The sequence below is a fragment of the Aethalodelphis obliquidens genome, unplaced genomic scaffold (assembly GCF_003676395.1).
Source record: "Aethalodelphis obliquidens isolate GAN/ISIS:26980383/991018 unplaced genomic scaffold, ASM367639v1 scaffold8, whole genome shotgun sequence".
NCBI lineage: Eukaryota > Metazoa > Chordata > Mammalia > Artiodactyla > Delphinidae > Aethalodelphis > Aethalodelphis obliquidens.
The window spans coordinates 48,803,901-48,824,728 of record NW_020837952.1 but is presented as its reverse complement, the minus strand read 5'-3'; the positions used below and the strand labels follow the sequence as shown (position 1 = coordinate 48,824,728).

Here is a 20,828-nt window from a genome sequence, read left to right as displayed (position 1 = left end):
GCCCCTCGCCCCTCGCCCCCTCCCCCGGGGCCGGCCCGCGCTCGCCGCCTCCGCCCCCGCCCCGTCTGCGCGTCCTCCCGGGGAGGGGTCCGGGGGCGCGGCGCCCCACATAACACTCCCCCTCCTGCGCTCGGAGCCACCCCTCTCCCCTCCTTCCTGCGAACACCACCGCCTCCCCCGCCACCGCCGCCACCTCGCCCGACGCGCCGCAGCTCGCCGCGGCTGGTGGGCGGTGCGCGGATCGTGCGCGCCGGGGGCGCCAGATGTGCGGTCCCCGCCGCCGCCAGTGACCCAGCCGCAGCCCGGGCGGGAGCCGGCCGCCTACCCAATGCTGCGGGGGCGACCTTGAGCGCGCCCAGGTTTCCCTCGGCGGGGACCCAGACATCGCGAGCGCCGTGCCCTGTCCTGCCCTCTCCGGCCCGGCTCGCCCCGCGTTCGGACATGGAGGGGGCCGCTGCGCCCGCGGCCGGGGACTGCCCGGACTTGGGGCCGGGGGCTCCGGGCTCTCCCCCGGAGGCGGGGGCGGGGGCGACAGCAGCCCCCGCGGCGGCGGCCCCGGAGCCCAGGAAGCCGCACGGGGTGAAGCGGCATCACCACAAGCACAACTTGAAACACCGCTACGAGCTGCAGGAGACTCTGGGCAAAGGCACCTACGGCAAAGTCAAGAGGGCCACCGAGAGGTTTTCGGGCCGAGTGGTGAGTTGGGGGGAAACCCGGGGGGCTCGGGCTAGACGCGGCTGGGGACCCAGCGCGCGCGCGGCGGGGTCTGGGGCGCAGAGGAGGGTCTCTTGTCCGAGAGGGGGCTTCCCGGGAACCCCCAGACAGATTCCTCACTCTCCCCCCAGCTCCCCGTGGCTCAGGCGTGTCTTTCTCCCGAAACACTTGTTACATCCTGTCTGCGCATATTTTGGGGGTTTTGATCCCATCAGCAAAGTAGTGTTTATGATTTGCAAACACTTTGCAACGTCGGGACCGTTGGGGTCTCCCTCGCGGGCACGCATTCATTCCCTGGAATGCCTTATTGCTTTAACTCCAGACAGAACCACAAACTCAGCTCGGAGCTGGTCCCCCAAGCCCCATGTCCTGTAGATGAATGAGACCCCCCTCCCCTGCATCCTCCCACTCCCCGTTACCGCGATGCTGCTGTCACTGCAAGGGAGGACGCACTCCTGCCTGTTTTTAAGAGAGAACGTTAGGGGACAAAAGTAAAGGCTGCTGCATGCCTGAGGGTTGTGACAGTTTGTTGCTGGCTTCTGGGAGGACTGAAATGCCTAGGGCATGGACAGCCACACGGACGTTGAGTTGCAGACTCAATTGCATTTCAGGCCCTGGCTGCAGGGCTACTACATTGCTTAAGGGGTCTGCCCCAGCCACCCCCACTCTTTGTGACAGCTGAAACCCTGCCAGGGTCCCAAGACCATTTACACAGCCCCAAGTAGCCCCTCGAGTGCCTTGGGGTCTCTGCATTGTCCCAACCTCGGTGTGTTGTCATTTTCCTTTCTGCAGAAGGGGCCCTTGAAATCCACACTGCTTGTGGCTGGAGGTTTGGGTTCAAAGTGACTGACTGTTGCAGAAAGATTTTGTGTGGTGTGTGGCAGGAAATTAACATGGTTCTTTGATTTGCAGCATATCAGATGGATTTTAATCGATTTGGGGCCAAAGTCAGGAACTAATTATGGGACTCCTTGTGTACACTTTTGGGGGCTATTTCACGTCCCAGGTTGATTATAAACTTAACAAATGACCATAGGGAAAAAGCAAAATGGACTGTTGGATGAAGTGGTAGGTTCATGTCAGTATTTTTCTTTTGCATCTTTGCAGGGACAGTTCTGTGGACAAAATGGGGCATTAGTCAGAAAGTTCAGCCCCCCAATTCTCAAATATTTGGTTACCTGGGTAACTCCCTCATTCTAGGCTTCACTCTTTGGGTTGATACGGCTTTATCCTATAGCCTAAAAAAAGTCTGTTATAGGTTAACTGGAAATTTGAGAGATTGTACCTTGTATTTTTAAGCTGTTGCCTATCAACAAATTCCATAGCAAGCAAGTCATTGAGAGGGCAGGTGCCATTTTTGTAGGTTGAAAAATTTCAAGAGGGGATGGTTGTAAAGATGACCTTTGAGGAGCACACTTGCAGGTCTGTGGAAGAGGAGGCTGAGAAACGTGCACTTCATTCATGCTTTTCGTCTGAGGTGATATTCCCCAGGCTGGATGTTGAATAAGCAAAAACTAAGCCTAGCTCCTTGCTCATGTTGTCTTAATAGCTGTTGAAGAATCGCGCTGGGAAGTTGGAAAGCGGAGTAATGAAAACCAGACGCAGTTGGAGTTGCAGGTTGAGGATGTGAGCTTGTGAGGGGTTGAGTGGTAAGGGTGTGTCTGGGATTTGTGAGGGGACACAGATACCAGAAGCCTGGGGAGCTGCCACTAACTGCAAGAGTGAAAGCTTGTCTTATGGCAGACATCTTTCCGAGCTTCACTGGGGCCTCAGGTATTTGTCTTGCTGTCTGATCCACGGACTAGGGTAGAGTGAAAGGGATTGCATCAGTAGACGGGAGCCTGCCTTTCTCTTTTGGTGGGTGTCTTTCCCTTTATTTGCAGAAACTCTGAGCATTCCGTCGGGATTTAGCCGAGTGGCCACTAGGGGGCGCCCTGAGAACGGAAGAGGCTCATTTCACAGCCGCAAGATTTGAGTCCTGCTCTGGTATTGTCCAGTCCTAGTTCAGTTTCCCATTGTGCTATTCATTTCAGCTCCATCTCATGTTTTACTCAAAAATTATGCAAAGATTTTGAATCTGGTAGCATATCCACATCCAGAAACTGGCAATCCCCAGACTGCTTTCTACTTGATAGATAAACTTAGGATGTTAGCAAAATCATATGGTGAAAACCCTGCATTAAGCAGATGGGAAAACCGAGGTTGGGTGAAGGGAAGCCTTCCTTGGCCTCAAGTCCTTCCCCTGCTGAGCACACTGCTCACAGATGGTGTCAGAACTTAAGTGAGAAACAAGAATTGTCAGGTGGAAAATTCCCTGTGCCTGACTGGACAGAAAATAAAACAAACATCAAAAAAATTGGTCAGCAAGTTGTTCTTGCCTGTACAGTGCTTGGTGACTCAGAAGCTGTCAAGAGCAGCAAGGAATTTTCATCTGAAGTGTGAACTTGGAGTTTTCTTCTGGTTCTAAGGATGCACTAAACATCCGCAATTCGCTTTTGGGGTGCAGTTTAGGAGAATTCAGAGCACGCTGTCTCAATTCTACCTTTTAGGTCTTTGGGTAGAATTGTGAAGTGATGTTTTATTTTCGTTTGTCCCCACGCCCTTCAGAGCACTTCCCAAGAGGAGCTGTGACTTTCAGCTCCTTTGCCAATGCGAGTGGCGGAAATCGGGTGCTGGGTGTCAGGCTCCATGAGATGCTGTGAAATCAGCCCCCCTGAGACAGAGAAGTGTTTAAGAATGTTGTGGCTTTTCATTGCACGTCTGCAAGGGCCTTCTGAATCAAGCAAAATACCACGCAGCATCAGCGCTCCGTGAAAGGCAGTTCCGTAGAGAGTTGCAGTCTGGAACTTGGAGTTGGCTAGTCCAGCCCTCTGCGTGGTCCAGGCATCTTCCCCTCTTCATCCCAAATGTAGTCTTGCTGCTGCTGCCTGAGCATGTCCACGAGAAAGGACTCAAAGTGGCTTCTTCCAGAGATTAACAAGCCCCACAAAGGAGGCACTCTTGCAGAAGGGCTAAGGGTCTTGGCTTACGTTCAAGTCCTGACTGATCCCTGACTAGCCTTGTGACTTTGGGCAAGCTATGTAACTTTCAGAAACCTCCACTTCCTCATCTGTGAAATGGGCTAATATAGTACCAACTTCATGGACTAGTTGTGAGAATTGAATAAAATAACCTATAGAAAACCTCAAAAAAGGAAATTAGCAAATTTACTTTCCTCTTTTAAAAGATGTTTTTTCTCATATCGCTTGGACTTTCATTTAGATTTTAAGACCATCAGAGAGGCATGATGCATTGGACAGTTAACTCACTCAGAGAGAGGAAGGAGAAATCATCAACTTTTCAGGTTAATTAGGGAAGTGCACCCATAGGAAGCCACGACAGTCAGCCAGATTCTGATAGGATCTGAACACATTTCTAAGGCCTTGAATTTGGGCTTTGTTTCTTGCACAACTTTTGTTTTGATACAGTTTCAGGCAGGGCTGTGTAGTGAGCCCCAATGTTATAACATGGCATTTTCTTTGAGCCAAACTCCCTGGACCCTCAGGCTGCACAGAGCATTGCCAAAAAATTCAAGGGCAAAAACAAACAACGTTTTGGGGAGAGGTGTTATGCGATCACCTCACCGTCAAGGGCTAAGTTCAGCTGTCCCTCTGCACCAGGTTAGCTCCTGTGAGCAGTACGTGACGTGGTGTGAGCAGGAAGCAGGTCTCCGGGAGGGGCCTGGCATGGGAGTGGCAGGGCTGGCGGGCAAATCGTGCCCCCAATTTGCCATGGTGCGTGGGTGATGGGGCATCCTTGCCCAGCAAAGGGACTGATTTGACTAAAAACGGGTGTTTTAAGCACTGGCCCAAAGTTATTGATAGCCTGGTGCTGGAAAATTGCAGATCGGGGTTTCAAATTAGTAAGCTGGCCTGCGCGTGGCTGTCATACGCATGGTGGCTGAGGTGCCCTGTCGCAGCTAAGGCCCAAACCCAGTTTCAGGGGGGAAGGGACTTCGGCAGACACGTGGTCCAAACTTCTCATCCTTGAGGCGGGAAAAATAAGGTACAGAATTGTTAAGTGACTTTTCTGAGGTTGCACAGCTGGTGAGTGACTGGGCTGGGTCTAAGAAACCTGATTCTTAGTTTGGTATTTTTCCATCACTCATTTAATAAATCTTTACTGGAGCAAGACACGAGCCTCACTCTTAAAGAGCTTATAATCTAGTAGCAAAGATGAAATGTACTTACAACTATTGAACTAATTCTGCTCAGTTCAACAAAGATTTATTACCATCTGCCATATGCTTCTCACCATGTTAAATTCTGGGACATACACATGGATAAGACCCGAGGAACTTACAGTCTGGTGGAAGAGACAGAGTGAGCAGTTGCTAGGCCATGGGTACCTCTTCTATACAGGAATTGATTACTTCTGGAGATTTTCAAGTGGGAATGTAGCTCATCGAAGATCAGTTCATTAAACTGAGTTCCGTGCTAGACAGGAACACCCCCTCCTGTATTGCTGCGGCTGCCGCTGTTATTACTACCAGCGGATACTTTTGAGAGTTTGTGGTGTGTCACGCTGTGCTAAGTGCTTTACGGACATTTTCTGATCGTCACCACGATCCTAAGAGGTGCGCACTCTTGTTAGACCCATTTAACCAGTGGGGAAAACAGTGCTTGGGGAGGTTAAGTAACTTGCCCAGGATCAAATAGCTAGGCAGTATCAGACAGGTTTATCTATGCTGAGACCCATTGCTGCTGGTGAAATGGAAAACCTTCTTTTTGATGCACAGCAGGTGACCTCTGGATTTGGGTGCGGTGTTTCACTCATGTGCCGGAAGATTAGCCCTGGGGAGGTTCTTCTCCTGGGGGGATTTCTTGTTGTTCAGGAAGGGTATAGAGAGAGGGCGTACTGTAGGATTAAGGAGGGCAGGGGCTGTTGAAGATGACACTTGATTTGGGTTTCCGAAGACTGAAATATGGAAGCTTTCGGGCAGAGGGCAGATTCCAGGGTGAGCAGGCCAGATGTCTTGGAATGCAGGGTGTATGCTGGGACATAGTGGGAAGCAAGGTTGGTGATATGGGATGGGGGGAATAATAATACCGTTTAATAATAATAATGATAATAATAGCGGCTAATTCTTCTTGAGTGCTTCTAATGTGCCAGGTCCATTTAACTAATTTAATTCTCGTGACAATCCTGCAATCGTTTCATTTCCCAGATGAAGAGACGGAGGGGTTCGCTAATTGCCAGGGTCACACGCAGCAGCAGAGCCAGGGTCTGGACCCAGGCAGCGTGAATGCAGAGACCTTGGCCAGGTCCCTTCCTCTAGGTGGGCTGAGCTGGGCGCTGATCGCAGCGGGGGCTCCGAGCCCATGGGTCTGGTGTGCCGGCTTGGAGTAGGGAGCCAGCCTGGAGGTTTTCGCAGGAGTTGAGCTGTGAGAAGATAAGGCTCAGCACGGTGCTGGTGGAGAGAGGCCTCTGCTTGTTGGGCCACGGGTCTGTTTTAATGAAGCAGGTCAGAGAGCTCTCCTCCTGGGCACACACTTTGTTCTTTGCGCCTTCAGCATCCTCAGGTTCTGGAATCCCTAGGGGGCCTCGGGCGGTCAGCTGGTTCACTTCCCGGCCTGCAGACAGAAATGCACCCACCCCACTCCAGGACGTCTGATCTCACTTCCTCCTGGGAAGCCGCAGGAGATAAGGATTGAGTTGAGATGTCTTGGCTGCTGGGAAGCCCCTTCTAACCGTCTTGGACCTACTGTCTGTGCCTAGCAGTGTGCCAGGCACATAGTAGGTCCCGCGCAAAGGCTTGTAGGATGGCACAGAAGGGAATACAGTGAGTACAGTGAGCGAGGGACTGTTTTAGGAGATGTGGAGGCTGGAGGTCACCACCCCCGACCTCAAGGAGCTTTCCGATTTGTGGGCAAGGAAAGACAATGGCTGGAAATGAATGGCGGGTTACGTAGCATAGTCTGCAAAGCCAGGCAGACCCTTCCCTGCACGAATTCTCTTTCTGTTACATTTGCTCATGAGCTTGTTAGGGGGGAGAGAGCCTTCCTGGCTGTGGCTTCCTGTCCTCAGTGGCTCTGGAGTCAGACAGCCTAAGTCTCATTTGTCTTTCCCACATGAAAGTCCTGGAGCATCTGTAAGTTATGATTTGTGAAGTATCTGCTTTAAAGCAGAATGCATTTATCATTCCGCTGGCCCAGACGCCACTGTACAGCGCAGGAATGAGAAGATCCCAGGCCCCGGCACAGGAGGGGCTGGGCCAGATGACCCACCGTGAGTGGAGTCTGGCTGTATTGATAAAATTCTCTGGAAGTGGTCCAGAAGCAGCCAGATGTTGACTTCACGGCGAGGCTCTCCGGTAAGCTGTTAACTGCATGTTAACCCGGGGCTGGGCTGAAGATTCCCCGTGATGAACACACATCCTCCGCTGGGGGTGGTACCCCTTTTCCTTTCAATCTGGCAGTAAACCGGGTGTATTTCATGAGGGCTTCCTAAAGTGCCCAGGACAGTGGGAAGTTTCAGAGCAGAATATGACCTGCCATCGAGGTCCCGAGAACTTAGTTGGGGCGTGTCATGAGCGCATCTGGAAGAGTCTGAGAATGAGGCAAGGGAGTATATAAATGAGGAGAAAGACATCATGGCTGTACAATCAGGCAGACTTGGGTTCCTTTGCCTCCCTGCGGCTCGGCAGCTGGAGGATCCTGGGCAAGCCGCACATTTCCTCTGAGCTTTTGTTTTCTCATCTTGGAAATGCGGCGACCAATATCCGACCAAGTGCGATTGCCATGAGAAGTAGGATTTGGAAGCTTGCAACGCAGATCCTGTGCATAGTATCTTGAAAACCAGAGCTGGTATTACTACTTTGTTGAGAACTACTAGCGTCGAGCACCTGGTGGCCTTCTTATACCAGGTCGTGGCTGTCCCTGCTTTAAACCCTCCCATGGGTTGCTGAGGACTTAAACTCTGAATCTGCCACACCCTTCAGGTCCTGACTGGCTGTCCAAACTCTCACTCCCTTGTCCTCCTGTCTTGGCCCTGTGTCGGTTTCCTTCAGAGCCTGTGGGTTTGATGCTTTGTCTGTATACAGCTTCCCCTTCCTCCCCCATTAGAAGGGAAGCAGGGTCACTGTCTGACCACGGCATCCTGGCCTGTAGCCGGGTGCCAGGCATACAGTAGGTGTTCAGTAAGAATGAATGAATGGATGAATGAATGCACGAATGAAGAGCTGCATCGAGAGTGCACCAGCAGTCCTGAGAAGGTGGGGAAGGGCCCTTGGGTGACCCTGCTCTGGGTCACCCCTCTCCTTACCACCAGGTGGACCGCGGTGGAGGGCCCACGCGGCCAGGTGCGTCTCCATTGCGGCTCTGAACGGCTGGAGGGAGGAGGAGGGAAGCCGGTTCCCACCCCTGGCGGCTGCTCCCCGTGGTTCTCTGGAGCTCTGTGGCCTCCTTGGGTCACTCCCACACTTCCGGGAGTCGCCCGCCCCCCATCTGAGAATCCCCGGTGATCAGCTCTGCAGAGCAGGCAAGCTGGAGACACGAAATGCATTTGCAAGATTTTCAAAACATTTTCTCCCTGGGCTGTAAATCAAGTACTTAAGGAATTGTAAACCGGCTGGAGTGCGGAGTTCAATGTATGTCTGGAAAAAACACCATCGTGATTTGCCTTTTAAACTCGAGAAAAGAATGCCACTTCGCTTACTTTCATTAGAGGTATTGAGAGGCAGCTGGATATTTCCAGGGGGAGGGTGCTAAGAGGCTGCTGTGGTAGGTTCCCTCCTTCCCTGGAAGGGGAGGGGAAGGGCGGTGTCCAGATGGCTCAGGGCGCAACTTGCAACTCTGTGGCCAAAGGGAGTTTAAAAAAAGGGAGCTGCTGGTTGTCAGTGTTTCCTTAAGTCCCCAATTCCCTCTCGCTGGTGTCATGCTCCTTGTAGCTCACGTGGCTCGAAAGCCACACAAGCAGCTGATGGGTGCAGGTCGGAAGGAATCCATGCTGGCTGTTGTCATTTCATTGTGAGTTGGGCTCAGCTCATGTATGATTCACCCCAGCTGCCAATGACACTCACAGGAAGGTGGAAGGGAAGTGGACGATCCAATCCAGGAATCCAAAGGGAGTGTGGGCTGGTTCTGAGCGCCTGGGTTTGAGACCCTGCTCCAACCTCCTGTGTAAATTTGAGATGGTCAGCTTGACTCGGTTTCTTCATCTGTGAAATGGGAGTGGTTGTGAGGATAAATGAGTTGTACGTTGAGTTCTTAGAAAAGTGTGTGGCCCACAGAGAATGTTATCCTTGGAAGGAGCCCTCTTGGGAAAGGCAGGATGGGGTCTCAGCTGTCTTTGTACCTTGGGCAGCCCGGACACAGGGCATCACAGAGTAGGTGCCCAGGTGTTGAAGCCCCTTTCTTCACCTGTAAATCTAGGGGCCAAGACAAAATGCTCTCCAAGGTCCCTGCCAGCGCATAGGAAGAGAATCCTGGGATTCGCTGAATGCAACTGGTGAAATGTAGACTTCATTTCCTACTGCCCGGTTTTTGGCAGCAGGTTCTTGCTGCGGGAAGGGGAAGTATCTTCAGCTCCCAAAACCTTTTTCAGATTGTTAGGTGCGGGCTTTGTCAAGTGTAAGGAGAGTCCGCATTCCCATTCAGCTCAAGGCAGACATTGCTTTTTAAGCATGTCTGTGAAGTGAGTTCTGGCCTAGGCTCTATGTGAGTTAGACCGTTCTCATTTTCAAAGAAACTCATCAGTTTTCTCATCTATAAAGTGGGATGATAATAGAACCTGCCTCCTGGGTTGTCAGGGACAGTGCCGAGAACTGTGCCTGACATGTAGCCAGTTCTCAATAAAAATTAGCCGTTATTATTCGGGATTCAGAGGAAGGCAAACTCATATCCTGCTGGGCTGCTCGGAGAGATCTTCACTCATTCCTTAGCGACTTCGCGTTTAGGGGACTTTGCTTTTGGTCCCAGTGAGCCTGGAGGCCTGTGGCTGCCTCTGCTCTCCGTTCTGCATTTGGGTCTCCCAGTGCTTTTAGCATCGACGGGGTGTGTGTGTGGGGGCGTTCAGCATCCAGGGAGCTCCTTCTACCTGGGGACAGGTGGGTGGAGGCAAGACTCCAGGCAGGAGGAGAAGACTAAGGAGGGGCCCTCTCCCCAGTGGAAGGCATGTTTTTGGCATCCTCACTTAAAAGGAAGAATTGACCGGTATGTTTACTAGTCTTTCATCCTTAAAGATGAAATCACTCTATCAAGCTCACCTCTGTGGAGCGCTTTATATTCACCAGGCCTTGGGGTGAGTGTGTTGCCTGCATCATCTCACTGAATTCCCGGTCGTTCTTAGACACCCCCCGTCCCAGTGAGAGAGATGCTCTCACAACCCCCGTTTTACTGCAGAGGGAACTGAGGCCCAGGGACACACTATTTGTGACCGGGGGATGATGGCAGGAATGAAATTCACATCTGTCTGAGCTCTCGGCTACGACCCTAGACGGCTTCCAAGGAGGAGTAGAAATAGCTGTCATTTTTCCTTCTGCCTCTCCCAGGTTGCACGTTTAAACACATTTATTCAAATATTTGCTGAGCTCCACCGCTGTGCCAGGCCCTGTGTGGGCACCAGGGAGGTGGTGGGGTGGGGCTGGGCAATGGCAACAGGGAACAGCCTCTGCCCCAAAGGAGCTCAGCCACCTCTTGGTTCTAGAACGTGCAGCTGCCCCTTGTCATTTCTAGATCCCCAGCCTTTGTGGTCAACGCTTACCCCTCCTTGCTGGTCCATTTAAGGACACTGATTCCCTATTGTATTTCTTTTGTGTGTGCTTTGGTCTCTTAGAATTTCATCCCTTTACATCAAGTACATTCATTATGCAGCCATGATTTTCTCAGTATCAGAAGAGAAGACGGCAAACTTTGAGAAGCTCTCAGTGGTCCTTGATGTAACGCTACTACCTTGTCTAGCTCTCGGTAGATTAGAAAGTGAATTATTTCTCCAACTAGCAGAAGCCGTGGGAGGGAAGAGGCTGATACTCGGGTTGATCTGGTGAGCTCAGAGCCCAGCACGTGAATGTATTTGGGTGGAAAGGCAGGGCAGTGATGCACCTGCTCCAGGGAGAACCCCGCTTTGCATCTTCCTTGTGGTTAATTGATATCTGTTTCCCAGGCAGAATCAAATGGAATGCTCGGGGAAGGAACCAGTGTGTGAGTGGGTGTGCAGGCAGCTCGTGGCAGAAATCCTGGAGAGGGGAGGAATGAAGTGGAAATCTCCACTGAGTCGTATCCACTTTCTTGAATGTGTAGGAAGGTCCAGAGCGGAAGGAGGATCCTTTCCCTAACGGTTGTAATAGCAGGAAACATTTATTGAGTGGCGCGTGTGAGCCAGGCACTGTTCTAACTACTTTACGTGGTACCTCTCCTTTGAGCCTGTATTATTATTAGTACATTCATTTTGCAGACCAGGAAGGAGAGGCTTAGAGAGGTCACAAGACTTGCCCAAAGTCACAGAGCTGGGACCTAGGGCTGGGCTGTCTGACTTCAGGGTCAAGGTTGTAATCGTTGGGCTCCATGGCCTCTCATGGGCGCGGATCCTTGGCGGCTTCTGCAGCTTCCTGCTTTGGTCCTTCACCCACACGCTGTGGGGTGGACTCCCACTGAACCCAGACTTACTGCTCAGAGAAGTTGTGTCCAGGCTTGTGAAAATAGCAGCTGGAGGAACTTGGTTCCATGAAGCCAGTTATTCCTTGTCTTACTCAGTTATGTCCTCCCTGTGCCTGGTTCTGTGCCTGGTGCACGAGAAGAAGGCACCTCATGTTTGTGGAATGGCTGTGGAGTGTTAGGAGTCTGGGGATGTTGTCAGGAGGCTTGGGGGCCAGTCCCACCATTGCCACAACTTGAGCTGTGTGACCTGGGGCGAATTACGCCTCTTCTACGGCTTCAGCTAATTTCTCTGTGAGATGAGAGTTCTGGGACTGATTTGGAGCTTACTTTCCAGCCCCATCCAGTTTCTGCATTTGGTGAGGCTTCAGGTCTTGTCTCCAAATTGCAAGTGGCAGTCACCAACTCCTCCCTTGTTTGTCCTCCTTCCCTGGAAGGCAGGCTCTTCCAGGGCAGGGATTTTCACCAGTTTTGTTTACTGGTGTTATCTCAAGTGCCTAGCATGGTGCCTGGCAAATCAGTATTGGTGACGTGCCTGCATGCATGCCTGAATGAATGATGGCCGTCTCTGTCTTGCTGATGAAATCTCAGCATAGAAAAGATTCTGGGGCTAAAGCCTAAGAAGAAAATTAAGGAGCAGATGTACCATTTTCCAAGAAAAACACCATCTTTATAAAGGCAAGGTGCAGCCGAGATGGGGAAAGTTTATTATCTCTGCTGGCCGAGGGATTAGGCAGTCAGCAGGATTCCTCGATTTTTCATCATCTGGTGATACTTTTTGCAAACCACAGAGAAAACAAAACAAAAACAAAAACTCTCCCATTCCTTCCCCCCGCCGCCCCAGCGCCTCCTTTAACTTCAAGCTGAAAAAGCACTTGCTGCTTGAAACAGCTCATGAAGGAAAAAATTATAACAAATATTTTGCATTTCTCTGGTGGCGGCACAGTCTGAATTCCTTTCAGCCCCACAATGAGTTCTAATTTTATGAAATGTTTGGATTAGCCACCAATTTTCCGGTGGAATTTAGGAGGCTTGTATCCGTACTTATGCTTGAAGCGAAGAAATCTCGTAAAATCCATGCAGGGCCCAGTGGGACGTTGTAGCCAAGGACAAAATGACCATCAGCGGAATGATGGGGAAGAGAGAGATCTCCCTGGCAGCTGTGGGCAGGCTTTGTGGATGGTGGTGTGTTCTTGAACCACAGTCTCTGGGGCTTGGCCGGGCTGCATACCACTTCCAACTGATCATGGCCTATAAAAATTCCAGCCCAAGTACAATGCCTTGTACCTCACCTTGTTCTTTCAATCCTGAGAGCCAGAGAACGTTAGGTCATCTGGTAATTGGGTGAGAGGCATTTGATAACACATGGTGCTTCTGCCCGCCTCCCTCACCCTCATAGCACTGAGTGCTTTGTGTTATAATTTCCAGTCTACTAATCTCTTTCCACCCCTAGACCTGTGCTGTCTCATGTGGACACACGTGCCTATTAAAGTTAACATTAATTACAGTGAAATAAAATTAAAAACTTAAGTTCCTTGGGCATACTGGCCACATGTTAAGTGCTGGATAACCCTGTGGGGCTGGTGGCAACCATCCGACAATGCAGGAAAGATCATTTCCATTATCATAGAAAGTTCTAAAGGGTGGCGCTGTTCTAGAGGCCGAGTTTAATGACAGAGAGACATGCTCCACCCGTTTCCTTGCCTTATTAGCTCCATTCACAGCACTTGTCACCATTTTAATTATCTCTAAACAACCTCATTCATCATCTTCTCTGCATCTCCAGTGTCTAGAACAGTGCCTGGTGTATAGTAAGCATGGTGAAGATTTTTAGAATAAATGAATGAAGTTGTCTGTCTGGTTTAGCATTGCTTTGCATGTGCCTGCCACCTTCAAAACAACTGACTGACTACTTATTGAGTTGTAACTCTTGAATGGATTCATCTGATATTTGTTGAGCACGTACTATGTGCAAGCCTCTCAGGCTATGATGGTGGGCAAAGGGACATGACCCTCTAGTTGATGAGCTTAGCCAGTCTAAGGGCTCTTAGATTTGTGGGGACATGGGAATCTCCTGGGTGTGCCAGTTAAAATGCACCATCTTTGGCACCCACCCCAGAGAGCCTGGTCCAGCAGGGCTGGGGTGCGACTTAGGGAGACCTGGGAATCTTCAGCATTTTAACCAGATAACACAAGGGAAGGTGATGGGGTTGGTCCATGGTCTGTCCTTGGGAAACACAGTAATGGAAAGCTCGTTGTATTCGTCTGAGGATATACCCCCCCCCCACTTTCTTCAGTCCTCACCTTCTTTTGTGATAACTGGAGGGCCTAAGACCCCACGCCTTTATATTGGAACCGTAGTTTGAGGTCTCTTTGCCTGTTATTTTCCCATGGAGTAATGATAATAGCAAACAATTACATAGCAGGAATTGTGCCAGGCGGTAGTCTAAGCACGTTGAATCACTGACCTAATTCATCCTCATGGTAACCCTGAGAGATGCACAGCATTGTCATCCCCATTTTACAGTGGATAAACTGAGGCACAGAAAATGAAGTCACTGGCCCACGTCTGCACTACTTGAAGGGGAATGCCAGCGTGGAAGTGCTGCGGGGCTGCTGCTCTGTCACTAGACCTTGAGCTGCTGCCCCCCAAATGCCGAATGTGCCTTTATATCCTTTTCTGCCAGTTGCTCAGAATCAGAGTCAGGTATATTTAGGAAATGCCTTTTTAGGGGATTAACACGTGTGGGCCTTAGGAGCTCTGTTGATCTACAAATGCCCATCCCTGGCCTCAAAGAGCATAATTAATTCAGACATTCCCTTGGGCCTACTATACCTCACCCCTGTGCTGCCAGGTGTAAGAGGCTCGCAGCTAACAGGAGAGACAGAGGCAGAGGCAGGGACTTCCCGAGGAAGTGTCACACCCAGGTTAGGTCTTCCTCTTGCCAGGAAAAGCAAAGCAAATCTTACAAGCTAGGTGTTCCCTCATTTTGCTTCTTGTGACTCTCCATTCTTTGCATAGTTTTGCTGTAGAATAATATGGCTACTTCACCAGTAGGGGTTCTGAGTGCGTGTATTTTGTATGTGTGATGGGGGACAGCCAACATAAGGAAAGATGTGCCTCGCTCCCGTCCTTTTTTTTCCCACCTAGCAAGGCAGGAAGCCCCTTAGAGTTGGGAGATGCCCAGAACTCCTGACCCACTTGGGAGAACCTTGAAAGAAGGGGAGCGAAGGGAGAGGAGAGAACATTTGTAGAATAATCACCCTCCATGAGGCCGTTGACGTGCAGCATCTTATTTCACAGCAGCTCTGTCATGAAGGGACCATTATTCCCACTTTGCAGTTAAAAAAGTTGATGCTCAGGAAGGGTAACTGATTTGCTCAAGTAAGCAAGGTAGCGCCAGAGTTAAAAACTCAGGTCTGTCTGACCCCTCTGTGGGCTCTTCCAGCTACACCGCTTGTTCTCAGTCCCGGCGGAGCATTAGAATCACCTATAGGGACCTTTTAGCCGCTCTCTGTGGGTGGGGCCCGGGCATCACCATCTTTAAACAGACGCCTAGGTGCACGGCTGGAGCTGAGACCATGGTGGAGCATGGTGATGACGGAGGCCCAAGGGTCTGCGCTCCTGAAGGTGTCCCATCCATGCCTGGTCCACCTGGGACCTTGCCCACAGCAAGGTGAGGCCCCTCACCTATGTGGCTCCCAGTGTGCTTCCGCCACGGAGGGCTGGTGTGTCCAGAGCCATCCCGCTGGACCTGAGCCGCGGACCTTTTGCTCTGTTGCATCAGACGCTGCTTGTAAATCAGCAGCTGGCTTGTTTTCTTGTTAGGCTCCAGTTGTGGCGACTTTTGTGTGTCTATTTATTTCAGGGAAATAATTCCGTCCTGCAAAATCGATTCCCTGGGGGTTACAGAAGTACATTTGGAAGGACTTCTTTTACTGGGGTGACCCGAAATGTCCTCTTTCAAAAGAGGCTACAGCTGTTCCTCTTCTCCCAAGCCCTGTCTCACTTTGCCCTCTGACACCATCCTCTCAACCTCGTATTTTGAAGGTCTCACTGCAGGGTTCTTACACACATTTCTGCGTGTGGCCTATTTGTTAATAATAATAATTTTAAAAGGGGCTTTGCAGTACGTACTGTATGTTGGACAGTATTGGGCATTTTTTGTATGTTGTCTCATTGCATTTTGCCTTTTCTTGGCAGTGATGAATCTGGGGATCTTTATCCTCAAATGGAGGAAGTTACAATTACACCATGATTTGCTGGCGTTTTGGGAGGATGAGGTGCTCCATGGACTATAGAAGCTGCCATATTGGGGCAGTTGGCTTGGCTGGGATGGTGGTGGGGAGTTGGCTAGTAAAACAGAAGAGGGTGGAAGAAGCAGAGAGCAGCCCAGCGGCCCCTAGGGTTCAACGTGACATGAGCCCAGTCAAGAAAGTGGAGAATTCTTGTTAATCTGATGCATTGGTTAAGTGGAAATACTGAAAGGTTATAATAGAGAGCTCTAAATATAGTTTTCCAGGTAATTGAAGCTCGCTTATATACAAGCCAATCTTTTAAAAAATTGTAGCCATTTCTTATGGAAATCTTTCTCAGTTGGATGCACACTTTCTTGCTTTCTTAAAACGAAGTACCTTGAAGGTAGTTAAACCTTTTCTCGAAGTCTTTTGGGGAACTTCTAAATGGTTCTCAGTACTGTATTTTGGAGTTCTCATGTCTGCTATTTATAGTTTGTCTATCTGCTCCTTCATCAGCTTCCATGCCTTTTTGTGACCCTTTTTTAAATGATAACATCTTTCTTTTCCCTCTAGCAAAAATAATGCATGCTCAATACTGAAAACTCACAAGACACAGAAAAGTTAAAGACGAAAGGTAAAAGCCAGTCATCCTGTCTTGATTCCACCAGGGAGGCTGTCTCTAGTGGCTTTCTAGTCCCATATTTCCACTTCTCTACAGCTTTGCCATGACAAGCTTGTTAGAATTGTGTCAGCAGGAAAACATTGGGTGACCATCTTCAGGGGCTCAGTGGATGGAGTCTATGCCATTTCTTGGGGTGGCTTTTCTAAGAGTTCGTTTCCTTTCTCATACAGTCTTCAGAGCTGAATGGGCCCTGACAATGAACCTGATGAGATTCTGTTTTCTCTTGTAAAAGAATGAGCCATTCTGGGGAGAGTTGACCCGGCCAGGCTCACTCAGTTAGTATGTGGCTGAGATGAGTCTCTTGATTCAAGGTCCAGTACATTTCTCATTTCGCCACGTCTTACCTGTGTTCCGGAGGGACAAGTGACTTTGGAATAAAGGAGCTATTGCTATATTTGGAAAACTAAAACCAAGAGAAAACCTACCTTCACCTCAATCATCTAGGTTGCTCAAGTGACAGATTTTTTTAACTTCTTTTCTGCGGGAGTAAAAAACAGAATGTGGCCTCCTCCTTAGCATGCCAGCCAGACCCACTGCCCTTTTGAACATCAGTCTTAGATTAGTACCGAGATGGACTCAGAAACACACTTGAAAGCAACTTGCATTATTATCCGTACATAGCTTACATTTTATGACCTGCTTAAAGATGCAGGGAGCATAAATCTTGGGGAGGACCGTCTTATTTACTTGTTCTTCTTTTCTGCAGATGGGATGCTTGCATCAGAGCCTGGCTGGCTTCAGATGTCTGCTCCAGGATATTTTAGCTGAACTGTATGAGTCCATTAAACAAATGTAAGAGTTTTTGGGAAAGGAGGGCTGTGTCTCAAACCAAATGTTTTACATGGAGAACATCTGGGGAATATTGGTATTTGTGTGTACAGTACATCAGAAAGCAGCTTGGCGGGGTTCAGCTGGGATGTTTCTGGCCTGCGGTTGCTGGATTTGACAGTTGTATTGTAAGGGAATGGTTCTTATGAAGTGTTGCCATAAAGGCAGGGCTTGGTCCAGGAAGGGGTGTCCTCGTTTAGCCGTGCACTCAAATTGCTCTGATTAGCTCCCCAGCCAGATCGCCCACGACATTTGAACAGTCTGATATCTGAGCTCGTTCTCCCCAGGATTTAAACAATGGAGAAAAGAAGCATCACAGTGCCAGGACTTGGGGTGTTTCTCCTTCACCCCGTGGTTGCATGGATTTCACGACACTTGGAAACAGGTGTGGCCCAGTGGAGGTAGTATTGGCCATAGAATCCAAGTACCTGGGTTGGAACTTGGGGTGTTGCCTTTATGACCTGTGGGGACTCAGAGAGCTCCTTTCTGCAGGATCAGTTTCTTTCTCCTGCAAAATAAGTAATTTGTCTCATGGGTGGTAGGGAGAGTAAAATAAAGTGAGATGGCACTGTATACACGGGGGGGGGGGGGGGGCGGTCATTCACACACCTTGGTATTGCATACACGGGTTTGCGGTCTCACCCGCAAGTATAGAATCAACGTGGACCAGAGTGGAATTGGGAATCTGACATCAGCAACTTGTAGATTTTGGCCCAGGTTGGTGGTAGTGGGTGGATGAGTGAACATTTTTTTTTTTTTTTTTTGCGGTACGCGGGCCTCTCACTGTTGTGGCCTCTCCCGCTGCGGAGCACAGGCTCCGGACGTGCAGGCTCAGCGGCCATGGCTCGCGGGCCCAGCCGCTCCGCGGCATGTGGGATCTTCCCGGACTGGGGCACGAACCCGTGTCCCCTGCATCGGCAGGCGGACTCTCAACCACTGCGCCACCAGGGAAGCCCTGGGTGAACATTCTTATAAAAATTATGACTGATGGGATTCAGCATGTTTAATTCAGTTCAACTCAACACATGTTTATTGAATGTCTGTTATGGGACCGGACTCTTCCCTAGTTGCTGGGGACGCAGGGGTGAATGAGGGTTCCTATCCTGCCGTCTCTGCTTCCTATTCCTGGTATTGACCGTGAATGACTCTCCCTCTTGTTATATTATGTGTTGACTGTGATTTAGGTAGTACAGACAACGACTGGCATATTAGTCTGCTTGGGCTGCTGTAACAATACCATGGCCTACATGGCTTAAATGACAGAAATTAATTTTCTTACAGTTCTGGAGGCTGGAAGTCAAAGATCAAGGTGCCGGCAGGGTTGGTTTCTGGTGAGACCTCTCTTCCTGGCTTGCAAATGGCTGCCTTCTCCCTGTGGCCTCACATGGCTTTTCCTCAGTGAGCACGTGCTCCTGGGGTCTCTTCCTCTCCCTCCAAGGACTTCAGTCTTGTTAGATCAGGACCCCACCCTTATGACCTCATTCAACCTTAGTCACCTCCTTAAAGGCCCTGCCTCCAAATAGTCACATTGGGGGTTAGGGCTTCAACATTTGAATTTGCTGGGGGGAGGGGAAGACAATTCAGTTTATAACAACTGGTAATATTTTATAGGGTAGAATATTATCTGGCAGGGAATATCGTTGGACTTTCTGCACCTTTCTTGCAAGATTGGTCAAAACAACCTGACTGAACCCCCAGTCAGCCAGAAAAAAAGGCCAAATTCCACAGTAATTTACTATGTCTTTATTGGGGTGAGAGAGGAAATTATTGTAAGAATTAATCTGGATGGGTCCTGAAGACAGTATTTCAACTAGTACCAGTCAAGTGAAGTAGTCAGAGGCCCATCTTATGGAGGGGATGATGGAGTGTAAGGCACATGACATGAGTGAGCAAAGAGGACAGGGGAGAGTCTCTCCTGGCTCTTGTCAGGGATGGGAAAATTCATACTCTGGGCAAAGTGAGACTCAATTCTCCTCTTAGGAGCATGAGGGAGACTTGGGGGTGGAAATGGGAGAATGAGGCCTGGAAGGACTTCTACATCAGTTTCTGCCTGTGATCTCACAAAAGAACACTTTGCTGGGAAGGGTCTCAGAGTCCTAGGAAGAGCATCTCCTTGGCCAAACTGTAGGTCATGTGTCTCCCGATTGGCATGGGGAGGGTGCAGTATCTTGACTGTCAGTCTCTTTAGCAGTGGGGTAGGGGTGGGCCCCAGTGCAATGTCAGGGTGCTCCTACTAGTAGAAGGATGAATGGGTGCAGGGCAGGGAGAGCCTGTCCATTGCCCTCTCCATGGGATTGTAAGCAACTTGAGGGGTCGGTCCATGATCTGCAGGACCTTGATCGGTACCTCATCTAGAGCAGATTTCCCAGGATTGCTTGCTGGAGAATTGACTCACTGTTGCATCATTTTAGGGATGTGCTTCCCGGACCCTCTGGTCTGATTCTGCCTTTTGTTCAGCTGTGTTGCCTGGCCCTGCAGAGAGCAGCAAGAAACACCAGTGGATGTGCTTTTGAAGATGGGACTGATTTGAATAAGAAAAGACTTAGGGTGGGGACAAGGCGGTGCGGTGTGGCTTGGGTGGCGCCTGCATCTCCGGAGACTCCGACTCAGCCTTCTTTACAGACACCCACTAAACGCCAGGCGCTGTGCTGCGTGCTTTGTCAGTGTTGCTACCGAGCTTCAGAATGTGGTCTTTGGGTTTCGCGAGACCCAGCTCTCCTGTTCATTAGTTGTGTGCCCTAGGGCAAGTTACTTCACCTTCCTCAGACTCAGTTTAAATTCACTGAGAAAGCAGAAATACTCTTTTAGTAAGAATTTCATGAATGAGCTGTTGAGAGGTTTAACAGGATGGTGCCCAGTGCCTGGCACACAGTAAGGGCTTGATAACTGGGAATTAGCATGATTACCACTAGCTATTGTTGTGAATTCTCTCCCAGCCTTTCTGGAGTGGGCACTATTATTGCTCCATTTTAAAGATGAGCAAGTTGAGGCTCAATGATTTTGGGACAAGCAGGGATTCAACACTTGAGAGTTTAGCCAGGTCAAAGAAGACTCAGTGGCAGGGGGCTGGGGGCTGGGTTGGGTGGAATCAGATGCCCTATTACTGTTGTATGGTTTCATAAAGGTCCTTCTTTATACTTGGGGACCATGTCAGCCACAGCTCTTTGGCGTATACAGAACACCAGTTACTTGCCAGGCAGAGGAGATGTTGCAATGAATAAAACAGAAACAGTCTCTGTGTGAATGAAGCCTGTAAGTAATGGTGAGCAAGGTTAGGAAAGGGGACCTATATGTGCGTTTCGGGGGCTTATTGCAGGGGGTGGGTGCGGAGGAGGGGGTCAGCTGGAGAAGTTAGTTGCAGACAGTAGGGTGTGAGGGGATCCGGGCAGAGGAAATGACAAGCATAAATGTCCAGGGGCATGGACATACCCAGGCTGCTCCTTAAGTCCCTGTAATGACCACAGACCCCTGCCCCAACCACCCTGAGGGTAGGCACTGAGTGATGGGTGTGGGTGAGGCCCATGGAGGCAACCGGCCTGATGGGGTGGCAGGAAATTTCCACCTGGGACTGAGCATGCGCCTTGGGGGTTGGGCTGGCAGAGCTGGGTGGGGGCTGTGCCTTTGTAGCTGGAGGTGCTTCTGTGACAACATCCCTGGTAGCAGGTTGGCCGGGCGGTAATTAGCAGGCTGACAAGCATCCAAATGGATTGTGCCGGGAAGGGGGGTGGGGGGGG

General features: G+C 50.1%; 1 protein-coding gene across 3 annotated transcripts in view; it reads left to right on the top strand.

Annotated features, from left to right (window-relative positions):
* The first annotated feature begins 204 nt into the window (after nucleotides 1-204).
* The window catches only part of NUAK1 (NUAK family kinase 1), a 68,299-nt gene continuing 47,675 nt past the window's right edge, over nucleotides 205-20,828 (top strand). The window contains exon 1 of one of the 3 annotated variants that reach the window (XM_027107426.1): nucleotides 205-696. In XM_027107426.1, coding sequence (XP_026963227.1) covers nucleotides 442-696 — 255 coding nt within the window. In that variant the 5' untranslated portion in view covers nucleotides 205-441. Of the gene's footprint in view, nucleotides 697-16,229; nucleotides 17,059-20,828 lie in introns of those variants that run through there. The other 2 variants (XM_027107425.1, XM_027107427.1) reach the window with 2 other exon arrangements.